This window comes from Mobula hypostoma, chromosome 3 (genome assembly GCF_963921235.1).
Source record: "Mobula hypostoma chromosome 3, sMobHyp1.1, whole genome shotgun sequence".
In the NCBI taxonomy this organism is placed as follows: domain Eukaryota; kingdom Metazoa; phylum Chordata; class Chondrichthyes; order Myliobatiformes; family Myliobatidae; genus Mobula; species Mobula hypostoma.
Window position 1 is genome coordinate 117,642,252 of NC_086099.1, and position 14,388 is coordinate 117,656,639.

The following is a 14,388-nucleotide window of genomic DNA, read 5'->3' on the forward strand; positions in this document are numbered from 1 at the left end:
ATTGTATTGTAGCTGACACTTAACTTCACCCTGTTAAGCTACAAAGGTACAATCAGAAACCTAGATAGTTTGAGAAGCCAGCAAGAATTGTTGGAGTAATTAGAGGATGTTAAAGGAGTCTTCAACAGATTGCAGTGGATGTGGGGGATGATGACCATTTCTAATAAGTGTCTAACCACCTATCTTTGACACGCCATGCAAAATCATCATCAACTTCATCATCATCAGCATCCAGGGCATTACCACTGACCAGATACTCAATTACATCAGCTGCATAAACACTGTGGCTACAAAATCAGGTCAGAGGCTGGTATATTGCAATGAGTAATTCATCTTCCGACTCCCCAGAGACTTTCAATCATCCATGAGCACTAATCAAGAATTTTAGAGAATATGGTGGATTCTGATTAACTGGGCCATCGGTTAATCAGGCAACACACATCAAAGTTGCTGGTGAATGCAGCAGGCCAGGCAGCATCTGTAGGAAGAGGTACAGTCGACGTTTCAGGCCGAGACCCTTCGTCAGGACTAACTGAAGGAAGAGTGAGTAAGGGATTTGAAAGTAGGAGGGGGAGGGGAGATCCAAAATGATAGGAGAAGACAGGAGGGGGAGGGATAGAGCCAAGAGCTGGACAGGTGATTGGCAAAAGGGGATACGAGAGGATAATGGGACAGGAGGTCCGGGAAGAAAGACAAGGGGGGGGGGACCCAGAGGATGGGCAAGAGGTATATTCAGAGGGACAGAGGGAGAAAAAGGAGAGTGAGAGGAAGAATGTGTGCATAAAAATAAGTAACAGATGGGGTACGAGGGGGAGGTGGGGCCTTAGCGGAAGTTAGAGAAGTCGATGTTCATGCCATCAGGTTGGAGGCTACCCAGACGGAATATAAGGTGTTGTTCCTCCAACCTGAATGTGGCTTCATCTTTACAGTAGAGGAGGCCGTAGATAGACATGTCAGAATGGGAATGGGATGTGGAATTAAAATGTGTGGCCACTGGGAGATCCTGCTTTCTCTGGCGGACAGACCATAGATGTTCAGCAAAGCGGTCTCCCAGTCTGCGTCGGGTCTCGCCAATATATAAAAGGCCACATCGGGAGCACCGGACGCAGTATATCACCCCAGTCGACTCACAGGTGAAGTGTTGCCTCACCTGAAAGGACTGTTTGGGGCCCTGAATGCTGGTAAGGGAGGAAGTGTAAGAGCATGTGTAGCACTTGTTCCGCTTACACGGATAAGTGCCAGGAGGGAGATCAGTGGGGAGGGATGGGGGGGACGAATGGACAAGCGATGTGGCCTTTTATATATTGGCGAGACCCGACGCAGACTGGGAGACCGCTTTGCTGAACATCTACGCTCTGTCCGCCAGAGAAAGCAGGATCTCCCAGTGGCCACACATTTTAATTCCACATCCCATTCACATTCTGACATGTCTATCCACGGCCTCCTCTACTGTAAAGATGAAGCCACACTCAGGTTGGAGGAACAATACCTTATATTCCGTCTGGGTAGCCTCCAACCTGATGGCATGAACATCGACTTCTCTAACTTCCGCTAAGGCCCCACCTCCCCCTCGTATCCCATCTGTTACTTATTTTTATGCACACATTCTTCCTCTCACTCTCCTTTTTCTCCCTCTGTCCCTCTGAGTATACCTCTTGCCCATCCTCTGGGTCCCCCCCCCTTTTCTTTCTTCCCGAACCTCCTGCCCCATGATCCTCTCGTATCCCCTTTTGCCTATCACCTGTCCAGCTCTTGGCTCTATCCCTCCCCCTCCTACTTTCAAATCCCTTACTCACTCTTCCTTCAGTTAGTCCTGATGAAGGGTCTCGGTCTGAAACGTTGACTGCACCTCTTCCTACAGATGCTGCCTGGCCTGCTGCGTTCACCAGCAACTTTGATGTGTGTTGCTTGAATTTCCAGCATCTGCAGAATTCCTGTTGTTCATCGGTTAATCAGAGCAGCTGCTTATAAGGGACAACTCATAAAGAACAAAAACTAATCAAGAAAATTGCCATGATTCCCTTCATTTATTTGGGACACTATGCTATTTAATTGGGACAGAAGACTGTAGGCAAACGGTTTCTAACTAGCATCAGTCATATGACTTGTGTGAGTGTTAGACACTACACCATGCTGAGAGTGAACAGTTTTTAAATCGTTGCGTGGGTTTGTGTTCAAAAAGCAATGATATTGGTCAATGATAATTGGCGAGAAATAAACATTACAATAATTCAGAACTATTTTGCTGACCGCGGCTTCAACCATTCACGCTTGGTTATGCCAGAAATGGCTTGGAATGAAAATGATATGACTCACTACTTAATGAGTAAAGAACTGTGAAGAATTTGTAGGTATAGACAATCATGTTGAATGTTACAATGAAAATGAAGATTTGGAGAATGCAGTCATCAAAAGCATTGTATGAAGACAGATATTATCTGCACAAGGTGGCCACGCTGTTTTTTGTTTATTTCCAATCAATTAAAAGAACATGGTAGCATACATTAGATGAATTCTGCCATAACTAAAAGGAACTAATACAGCTTTATAGTACTGTTGTAGTATTGATAGTGTTTTAATATATTCTGTAATTTATTTAAATACATAATTTGTATTATGTATTTGTCCTTTTTTATACCTTTTGAACTATTTCCATGGATTTTTGGCCAATTGGGCCAAAATGTGCTGGTCTCAATATGTACCAATCAACCAGAATCCACTGTATTCTCCACTTGCTTGGATAAGTGAGGCTCCAACATCTCTCAGAAAACTGAATATCATCTAAAACAAAGCAGCCCAGTCAATTGGTACCCTGTTACCACCATAAGCAGTTATTCCCTCCACTACTACCAGTGTGCATTGTGCAGTGTGTACAGTTTACAAAATGTACTGTGGATCTACAATGCACTTTGTGGATGCTGCACAGAGTAGTTACTCGCCTAGCTGTTGCAACTACATCTCCCAAGAAGAACATGGGTCATGGGAACTACCTCCTGCAGGTACCCTTCTAGTCTATCCTGGTTTGGAAATACATTTCTGATCTTTCATTAGCACTAGATCTGAATGCTGGAATTCCATATTTAAAACTCTGTGAGAGTTTCTTAACTAGAAGAACTGTAGCAGTTCAATGATCAGTTCACTAACAGCTTCTCAGAGGCAATTACAGTAATAATTGCTGGTATTACCAGTGATGCTCAGATCCTGAAAAACTAATAAAAAAAATCCACACCCTCTAGCAGGGTTCCCACAAATGACCTTTAAAGTATCTAGTGATCCCTGGGATAGCATTTCTGAGGTAGGCCCTCAAAGTCCAGCTACAAAACTGTTTTTCAAGCATGTTCAGGCTTCTGTTAGGTAGTTCTTAGCCTGCAAAGTTTGCTCCAAATATTTATGAAGGATGCTACAATGAGCTTACAGTTTGTACTCTTTTTAGCAGCAGTCGGAGGAAGTAGAAGAAGAGCGTAAATGTGCTGTTAGGGTTTGCCGAATTACCTTAAACTCAACTGAGTTCGCTATTTTGGTGATTCATGACTCCAACAAGGAGGCAATTCATACCCAGATTAAAGAAAGGGTTTTCAAAACTCTCATTCTTGGGATAATAAGGGGAAAATTACCATCATATTACACAAGTGCCTGCCAATGACCATCTACAACCATTCAAGCATTTCCCCATGATGATCAGTGGAATTATTTTTACTTGTACTAAAGGAAGAATGTGAACTGTGAGGTGGAATCTTACCTCAGCAATCTTGGTCAAGTTTATACTACTTAATCTTACATTGGAGCCAGATACTAGGAACTATGTAATTCTTTATTTTTTAATTATTCTTGCAAATAGTGGCTTTATAAATAGCAGTTTAGAGTACAAAACATTTTATGTCACCAATTAAACCTTAGCCGGGGTGCATTGTAAGGATATGAAGTTCTTGGATAAAGGGATAGGGATTTAAAATAGCAAGAAGAATAAGGCAGTTATTGATTTGATAAATATAGAACACAGGACACAGCAGATGCTGGAATCTGGGCTGTCATGCCCCTTCACGGACCTTGGTTGTTCCACTGAGTTCCTTGTCTCTTGTTTAATAAGCATGAATTGCTCTCCAAAGAGAAAAGAGGGTAAAATAAATATTTCTTAAAAGAATTCAATATTAAAGGGAGTTTTGATAAAGAATAAATGTTTCTGTTGGCAAAACAGACGAAAGGTCATAGATTTAAGATGATAATAAAAGAATCAATAAGGGAAATCAAATCTCCTATCTACAAAGGCAGTGAGATCAGACATAAAAACAACAATTAAAAGGAAAATGTATTAATATTTTAAGGGTGGGGGTGAGGACTGTAGGATGTGGAAGGATGGAGAGCAGAAAAAATGTAAAACTGTGTGAACATAAAAGATATTTGAGACCACTGAATAGTTTTTTTTTCTAAGAATAACCACAGACATTTCGTATGAGTCCAAAAATCATTTTCATTTTCAATATGCTAGATGTGACAGCGTAGTGCAAACATTCTTCTAGGGACTATCTTACCACTGACCACATTTCTGTCATAGTGATCAGATAAAATTTGAGACACCTGTTGACAACTGGAAAACAGTGAATCTTATAATGTACAGAAAACATAAGAATTTCAGTCTTTTAGCCTGGGTTTAATTCAAACCCCAGGAGCAAGAGATATTTAACATTAGGTTACTCACTTAGTCCAGCAATTTTCCCCTATTGCAAATAAAATTAATTTTCATTAATTAAACATACCTCAGTTTTATAAATGCTAGACTGCTTACTTTCTTCCACAAACTTTTTTTTCAAACTCTTATTCTATTAAGAGGAATGAATAAAATAATAAATATGAATGAGCAGAATAATAATACATGTTTTATGCTCAACAAAAGTTCAGATAAGATTCATACACATGGAGCAAGGTAAGGGTTTGTAGCAAGCACTTTCTGTTTGCCCATGAACTAAATCATTTGGTCCTGTAAAGAAATACAATGAAAGGTGAAAAATTATTTTTGTGGGACTGATGTGAAGCCTGATATAATGTTTGGACATGTTTTGGGAAGTTGCAAGGCACAAGCCAACCAAATTTAGTCCTATACCCAGGGTCACTTTATTAACAATAGCACAGCTTCTTTATATGTACTTACAGTAAAGCTCAACATGAGTGCTGTCACAGAAAAAAATGACACCAAGTTATATAAAGAGGTATTAGAGTAAACAGCCAATTTTTTTGTTCATTTATATGATATTGCCCACTGCAAAGGCTAGCATTTGTTGCCTATGTCTAATTTCCTTATAATTGATGGTGATCAGCTGTACCAAATATGTTACTTCATAAGGCCAGAAGTGAAGATGCTTGCTAACAATTGCAGTATGTTCATTTCCATTTGCAACTCTGTGCACCTGCATGGCACGACAGCTGGACAAAATTCAAGCAAGAATTGACAACAGGGGTGTAAGTAATTTTAATTTCTTAGAACAAAAGTCATATTATAAAGACAGTTTGATTTTATTATCAAAACACCATTCTAGCTTGTTTCAACTTAGCTCAATTTCTGTTGATAACTGATAAATAACATTTGCACCACACAAATACAGGCAATGACCACTAATAGGAAACAGTTAAACCACCTACCTTTGATATTCAATGGAATTATCATTGCCAAGTGTTACCAATCAGCATCCTGAAAGAGATACTACTGCTTAAGAACTTGGACAGTGTATCTGAACTGAACGTTGTCTTTCTAGAAGCAGGTCGAGGGGCAGGACAGGTGGTAAGTGAATCATCTACTCCCAACCTTAAGACTTCTTACCAGGTATACGGGATAGGTCAGCAACATGACAGTCTCCATTTGCCTGCATGACTGCAACTTCAACTGTGTTTAAGAAGCTTGATGCTATCTAGGATGAAGCAATCTTTTCATTGGAAGCCCATCCATTACCCTAAAAATTCTGACTTTCCACACACAACAGAGAAGACTAAGTTTAAAAACACATACTTTGTTTAGATTATAAGAATATATAAATATGGACAATCATTTATTGTATAAAATAATCACATTTAATTAATTTGTATTAAGGATGGTAGGACAATTCATATTCACAGCTGCACCACAAGGGAGTTCTTGCACACCATGCACTCTTCTGTAATAAGTATTTATTACTCTAAAAGCTTTGTCTCAGTTATTAAACTAAAGACTAAGCTATAGTTAAGTGATAAATCATGATGTAGGAGAGTTATCTGGGAGTTCTGTACAGTGGGGTAGGGATGTCACCTTAAAGATAGTGTTTTCTGATTTTGTCTGTGGTCATAAATGTAGCAATAAGAAAGAAGAGAATACTAAAACTCTAGAATGCCAGAGACGCATCTTTTGCAACTGTTAGCTGGATTTGAGGTTTACTCAGTTTGTTTCAAGGAGAACAGAGGCTGCAGAGTGGATAAATTTATTAACCAGAAGTCTCTCAGGGTTAGAGAAGAAGATACAGTAAGTGGGAGAAGGTCCTGTCATTGTGATACCTGTAGACATCAACTTTTATGGAGGACATAGAATTAGTTACTGCATTGTCTGCTTGAGGATCTAGGCACTGAATAAAGGCACAGAATTTTGAAGGTAACTATCTCTGGATTATTACCTGAGCCATGGGAAGATTGGCAGATGGGCAAATAAAACTGGAGAAATTAATGTATGGTTCTAAATTTGGTGTTGCAAAAGTAGGTTCTTGCTGCTTGTGTGACACTGCAATAGTTAAGGTGCAGAGTTTTACAGCAAGGGATATGGAAATGACTTAACACTAGATAGTGAAGGCAAAGAATCAAAGTTGGAAAAATATGGTGGATTAAAGAGCAGAGACAAGGCTAAGAGATCGGTACTATTAAGGAAAATAAACAATGTGACAAGAATCTATATTGAGTACAAATCAAAGAATAATTTGACAGGTAAAGCTAGGGATTACAAAAATAATTCAAGGATAAAATTACTTGAATGCACACAGCAGAATGACGTAGTATTGAGAGACAAGAGATTGCAAGAGACTGGAGCAACACACAAAAATCTGGAAGAACCCTGCTCTTAAATTCAATCCCTCTAGCAATGAAGGCCAACATTCCATTTGCCTTCTTGATAGCCTGCTGCACCTGCAAACCAACCTTTTGTGATTCATGCACAAGCACTCCCAAGTCTCTCTGCACAACGGTATGCTACAATTTTTTACCATTTAAGTAATAATTTGCTCTTCCATTTTTCCTTCCAAAGTGGATGACCTTGCATTTACCAACATTTTACTCCATCTGGCAGACCCTTGCACACTCACTTAATCTATCTATATCTCTCAGCAGACTATCCATATCTTCTGCACAAATGGCCTTTCCACTCAATTTAGTATCATCAGCAAACTTAGATACACTACACATCTTCCAGATTGTTAATGCATATTGTGAACAGTTGCAGGCCCAGCACTGACCCCTGCGGCACACCGCTCACCACTGATTGCCAACCAGAGTAACACCCATGTATCCCAACTTTCTGCTTTCTATTACTTAACCATTCCTCTATCCATGCTAATACATCACCCCTAACTCTATGCATCCTTATCTTATTGATAAGTCTTTTATGCGGCACCTTATCGAACACCTTCTGGAAATCGAAGTAAATAATGTCCATCTGTTCCCCTCTATCCACTGCGCTCATTATATCCTCAAAGAACTCCAATAAGTTTGTCAAACAGGATCTGCTTTTGCTGAATCCATGCTGCGTATGCCTGAAGGATCCATTTCTTTCCAGATGCCTCGCTATTTCTTCTTTAACAATAGCTTCAAGCATTTTCCCAACTACAGATGTTAAACTAACTGGCCTATGGTTACCTGCCTTTTGCTGCCTACATTCTTTTATGAACAGTGGCATAACATTCCCCATCTTCCAATCCGCTAGGACCTGCCCAGAATCCAGAGAATTTTGGTAAATCATCACCAAAGCTTCTACTATAACTTCTGCCATTTCTTTCAGTACCCTGGGATGCATTCCATCAGGACCAAGGGACTTATCTATCTTCAGGCCCACAAGTTTGCTAAGCACTACCTCTTTAGTGATAGCTATTGTATCGAGATTCTCACTTCTCATTGCACCCATAACATCTTTTTTTGGCATGATAGATGTGTCCTCCACCATGAAGACCAACACAAAATAGTCATTCAAAGTCTCTGCCATTTCCTGATTACCCAATATCAAATCCTTCTTCTCATCCTCCAAGGGACCTACATTTACTTTAGCCGCCCTTTTCCACTTTATATAATTATAAAAACTTTTACTATCTATTTTATTTGCTAGTTTATTTTTATAAAATATCTTCCCTTTCTTTATTGCTCGATTTGTGGCTCTTCGTTGCTTTATAAAGTCTTCCCAATCTTCCAGTTTCCCATTACTCTTGGCAACTTTGTACACACAAGCTTTTAGTTTGATGCCTTCTTTTATTTTCTTAGTTATCCAAGGCTGGCTCTCCCCACTCTTACTGTTGTTGCTTTTAACTGAAATATACTTTTGTTGAGCACTGTGATAAATCTCTTTGAAAACCTTCCACTGTTCCTCAAACATCCCACCATATAGCTTGTGTTTCCCGTCTACACTAGCCAAATCGTTCCTTATCTCATTGTAGTTTCCATTGTTCAAGCATAATACACTGGTTTTTGATCAAACTATTGCAACCTCCATTTGTATGAGAAACTCAATCATACTATGATCACTCTTTCCAAGAGCATCCCTAACAACAAGATCACTAATTTCACCTGTCTTATTGCACAGGACCAGATCTAAGATAGCATGTTCCTTTGTAGGTTCAAGACGTTGTTCAAGAAAGCCATCACAGGTGCGTTCTATGAAGTCCTCAAGACAGCCTCCACCAACTTGATTCACCCAATCTATGTGCAAGTTAAAGTCCCCCATGATAACTGCTATTCCATTCTTACATGCCTCAGATATTTCTCTCTTTATTGCCTGTGCCACTGTAATGTTATTCATCTGGCCAATAGACAAATCCCACCAGTATTTTTTTTTCCCTTTACTATTCCTAATCTCTACCCAGATAGATTCAGCATTAGATCTCATATTGTCTCTCACTATCGTCCTGATCTCATCTTTAATTAAGAGCACTACCCCACCTCCCTTACCTTCCTGCCTATCCTTCCGTATTACCTGATATCCTTGGATATTTAATTCCCAATCCTCTCCACGCTGCAACCACGTTTCTGTAGTGGCACTAAACCATACCTCTTTCTACTGATTAGAGCAACAGTTCACTGACCTTGTTTCGAATACTGTGGGCATTCAGATAAACTGCCCTTACACTCAATGTGCTTTTAAAATCTTGTAATCTTTTTCTCTTTTGCACTTGACTTTTCTTCACTCCACTCTTACTTTTCTCTTTTTTATCTCCTGTTTTTACTTTAGCTTTATCCACGCTTTTCTCTTTTACTTTATTCATACTTCTCCAATCTGTTGAACTCACCCCCTACTATTTAGTTTGAAGCCATATCTACAGTCCTAGTTATGTGATTTTCGAGGATCCAGGTTCCATTACAGTTCAGGTGGAGCCCATCCCATTGGTACAGCTTCCTCCTTCCCCAATAATGGTGCCAATTTCCCATGAATTCAAACCCACTTCTCCCACACCAATCCTTGAGTCACACATTTAACTCTCTAATCTTCTTGACCCTATATCAATTTGCATGTGGCTCAGGTAGGAATCCAGAGATTACCACCTTTTTGGTTCTGCTTTTTAATTTAGTCCCTAGTTGCTCAAATTCCCTCAGCAGAACCTCTTTCCTCATTCTATCCATGTTGTTGGTACCCACATGAACCATGACAACTGGATCTTTACCCTCCCACTGCAAATTCCTCTGCAGGTCAAACAAGATATCTCGAACCTGGGTCTCCTGACCAAAACCTCTTGAGACAAAGCCTCAAGTTCCCACTCCTACACTGGGCCACTCACACAATGACCCTGCTTTACTTTTATTTGCTTCTGCTAATGAATCAAGAATCCATTGGTCTGCCGCTAGTGTGCTGAGCCCCTCAAAACACTCCTTTTTTAAACTCTTCTCCCTGACCTGTGTGAAGCTCTCTCTGCGAATTGATTGGTCCGCCACTAATGTGCTGAGCCCTGCAAAATGCTCCTTTTTTAAACTCTTCTCCCCGACTTGTTCAAAGTTCTCTCTGTCTGTGAATCGACTGGTCCACTGCTAATGCCAATCAATTGGTCCGCCGCTAATGCCAATCTCATTAGAATAATTGTTCCTCATATGTTTCTGCCTTCCACCAACACTGATGCAGTAAACAATCTCTCCACAATGCCATCCCTTTCTGCTGTGATACTATCCCTGATTAGTTATGCCAATCCCCCATCTCTTTAACACCCACCTCCACCCTTTTTGAAATCCCTTACTAACCAGCAGCCATTCCTGCTCTTGTGATAGCCAAGTTTATGTAATGGCCAAAACGTTGTAGTTCCATGCTCTAAGTTTATTATTCATTATCATTTATCATTATCGTACTGTGAATGGTGATTGATTATGCAAATAATAGATAGGTAGATAGATCGATATACTTTATTGATCCCGAGGGAAATTGGGTTTCGTTACAGCTGCACCAACCAAGAATAGAGCATAAATATAGCAATACAAAAATCACAAACAATCAAACAACAAAATGCAAACTATGCCAGATGGAAAATAAGTCCAGGACCAGTCTATTGGCTCAGGGTGTCTGACCCTCCACGGGAGGAGCTGCAAGTTCGATGGCCAGACCTCCCATGATGCCCAGTGTTGTATCTCGGTGGAATACAACCAAAGTCCAACAGTAAAAAGTTCAATATCTGGTCTACAAACACGTTCCTCGATCGTAATATGACCCGGATTGCACCATCTGTTGTTAACCAGAACAGTAAGCACCCAACTCCTTTATGTTTATCACTCTCAGTGCACTTCCGGTCAGCCTGAATGGTCTGGAAAAGTTTTGATCGGGTATGTCCTCGTGTAGCCCTGTTCCAGTGAAACACATAACATTGCACTCCTGAAATGTTCTCTGACGCCTGGCTAGCGCCGTGAACTCGTCCATTTTATTACCCACCAAACTCTTCTTCTCCATAAGTCTCTGTTGTCTCGACCTGGTCCTCTTTCCCCGACTTTGTGATCCCTCACTGCATCCTCTGTGTGTTTTCCTCCAGATTTCAGCAGGGGTGTCGCTAAACCGGCCGGCATAAGCGCAAGCAGCTGGTCCCTGGAATAAACAATGTGACCATGCTTCTGTCCCGCTAATGAGACGTGTCAGAATGTAACTATTTCCAGCGCTAAAAACCCAAATAAAACTCTCTCTACCAGCATGTTAGAGAGGGTGCAGCTTCAACGTGTTACCGTGAAAAAAAATACAAAAAATAACGGAAGTTAAAAAGTAAGAAGAAAAAAGTAAGAATACTGATCAGAACGGCTGTAACAGGCTGCATGCATGACCGGTGCATGCGCACTAATGAACCCTAATAAAAGAATAAAAACACATAAAAACCACCCAGAAGCACACTGTTCTGCTACTACTTTTTTCCATCTGTTATTAGCAGTTAATATAGAATGCAGAACAATACAGTACAGCAAAAGGCCCTTCAGATCACCATAGGTAAGCTAACCATGATGCCAATCCCATATGCCTGCACATGATCAGTATGCCTCTACTCCTTGCCTGTACCTGTCTCATTGTCTCTTAAATGCAACTTTTATATCTGCTTCTACCACCCCTCATGTCTCAGGACATCCAGGCACCTGCCACACTTTGTGTAAATAAAAACCTTGCCTTCAACATCTTTGAACACTCCTCCTCGTCATCGCCAATAATAAAATAACCTAAAATAACTAGGTCTAGAACACATGCATTCTTATGACTAAAACATATTTTTATTTTACTTGTGCATAAGGAGAACAGCATGGCCCATGTCACCCACACAGTTCTGAAAGCTGATCAAAAAACTGCTATTTTTATACAGAATTGGTTCATCAATTATGGATATTGGTAAATTGTAGATGCTTGAATTCCTTACTTTCAAGATCAATCGTTATTCACAAGAGATGTTGAAAGTCATGATGGTACTTTGAAGTTATTAAAGCAATTGTCCCTTAGTTGTTGGGTCTATTTCACATCCTTATGTTATACCTATCTCATCTGTCTCTGGCAAATCAAATTGTAAAGGGAAACTATATTCTTCTAGGTTGATTACACACTGCCTCAGTCATTCTCACCTGTCGTCTGCAGTAAGCTCTGGCAATCTCACTTCAAAGGTCTTCCTTGTGTGGGTTTGACTATACACCTCTGCAGTCATTGTCAACTTGATGTTGTCTTTAACCCTTGCCTTACCACAACTTCCACACTCTCACCTTAAACTTATGTCCTCTAGTATTTGCAATTCAGTCCTAGGAAGACTCGATCTACCCTATTTTTCTGTACATTTCTCTCATAATTTTATACACCTGTTTATTCACCCTTCAGCCTCCAATACTAAAGAGAAAACAATCTAAGCTTGTTTAACTTCTCCTTATAACTACTAATACCGTCCAATCCGGGCAACATCCAGGTGAATTTCTTCTGCACACTCTCCAAAGCCTTCAGTCTTAATGTGGCCAACAGACTGCACATAGTACTCCAACTCACACTTGTCCAAATTAAAAAGCACCTGCTATTCTCTGTCTACCCTTGTCCATCAGTTTCATTAGTTCTTCAAAAACCTCAATCAATTTTATGAGACTGGACCTGTCCCACAAAATGCCTGCTAACTTTCCCTTAAAATGTGACATTTTTCCAAATGTGAATAAGTACTGTCCATAAGAATCACCTCCTGTAATTTCCCTACCACTGGTGACAACTATAAACTGTTACATACCCCGTAACTGGGTTGCCAAACCAGCAGAAATGGACCACTTAGTTGGAGTCTGGATTACTGGAACTAAGAAAGTTTTATTAAAGAAATAAGCAACACAGACTCTAATCATAAGGATAATAAATGCAACAGTTCAGCAACGATAAAACACACATGTACACAGAACTAGGATAATAGGATCAATCAAGCTCTATCGCAGTCTAGGGGTAAATGACCAGTTTCAAGTGACGCAAAGTTCAGTTCAATTGAGTTCAGTTCAGTTCGCAGTAATCACTGTTGTGCCGTTGGGCGGGGAAAAAGGAGAGAGAGCGAAAGCGAATGAATATTCAAAACGGATTCCACACAGACCTTCGATATTCCTCGCAGTTAGCTTTCGGGCGAATCCTTGGTAATGTCCTCTGAGGTCACCGACTGTGACCCCTCTGTTCCCGATACGATCGTTCTTCTGCGGTGAACCGGGCACCCAGGCAAGGGTGGACACACACACCAGGTTCCCGCCGATCCGTACCTTTCTACCCTGTGCATCTATGGCTGGTCCCGCGACCAGACCTCCAACAACTCCCACCAACTAGTGGAGGGGGGGGAACACCGCTTTCAGGGTCTCGTTACCTTGTGGAGTCGTGTGTCGATTGCCTTCGCGAACCTGTCCCTTTTTATTCCCCTGCTGGGGTATCGCCTGTCCATGACACTTCAAACAGTTCAGGGTTCAAAAGGAGCCGGTCTTGACAATACTCAGACCGATGTCTCCTTCCGTTAAACTCTCTCGTCTCTTCATTAAAATTTCCAAATGCTGCTCCATTGTCTTACTTATCTCTCTCTCCTGAAGACAGGTGGCAGATCAACTGTTGATCCCACTGGTGCTAGCACAGGACAGTTAACATCTTAGTCTATGTGTACTTTTGTAACCCTCTTTCGTCACAAAACTCACTGGTTTATAATTTCATCAAATTTTTCCTTTGCCCTTTTGAACCAAAGTGTGACGAGGTCCTGAATTACCCCTATGAACTGTACTCGATTACCCCTAAGGACTGTGCTTTTGAAAAGAGAGAGAGGGAGGTATTTACCACCGATATCTTGTTTTGAAAAGAGAGAGAGAGATGAAGATTAACTGTTGGACTGTCACTTTAAGGCAAGACTTTTGGATTCCTACTGAGTTGCAGATGGCACCGAGCAGCTCATAAGTTGCTATGGTGACCAAAGGCGGCATTATTTGATGGACAATCGATGTTATGATTTTCCGGCAGCACGTTTATACTTCTCAAGAACATTCACCTGCTTGTGCATTTCTTACACAGAGAAAGGAAGGAGGAGTTATTTGAATGACAGTTGGTACCCAGTACGGTAAGATAAATAGGAGGTCAGATGATATTGACCTCAGACACATGTTTTGGACACTGAATGAGCTTTGTTGTGCCCGCAGGAAAAGGATTTTTGGAGGATCGATCAGGCAGATCAATCAGTGGCTCTTGCAGTGAAAACA

At 40.7% G+C, this 14,388-nt stretch overlaps 1 protein-coding gene across 1 annotated transcript in view; it reads right to left on the reverse strand.

Moving 5' to 3' along the window:
- Positions 1 to 14,388, reverse strand: part of sycp1 (synaptonemal complex protein 1) — a 230,083-nt gene that overhangs the window by 39,468 nt on the left and 176,227 nt on the right. The window contains exon 19 of the mRNA XM_063042478.1: positions 4,530 to 4,585. Within this exon, the coding sequence (XP_062898548.1) occupies positions 4,530 to 4,585 (56 nt within the window). The remainder of the gene's footprint in view (positions 1 to 4,529; positions 4,586 to 14,388) is intronic.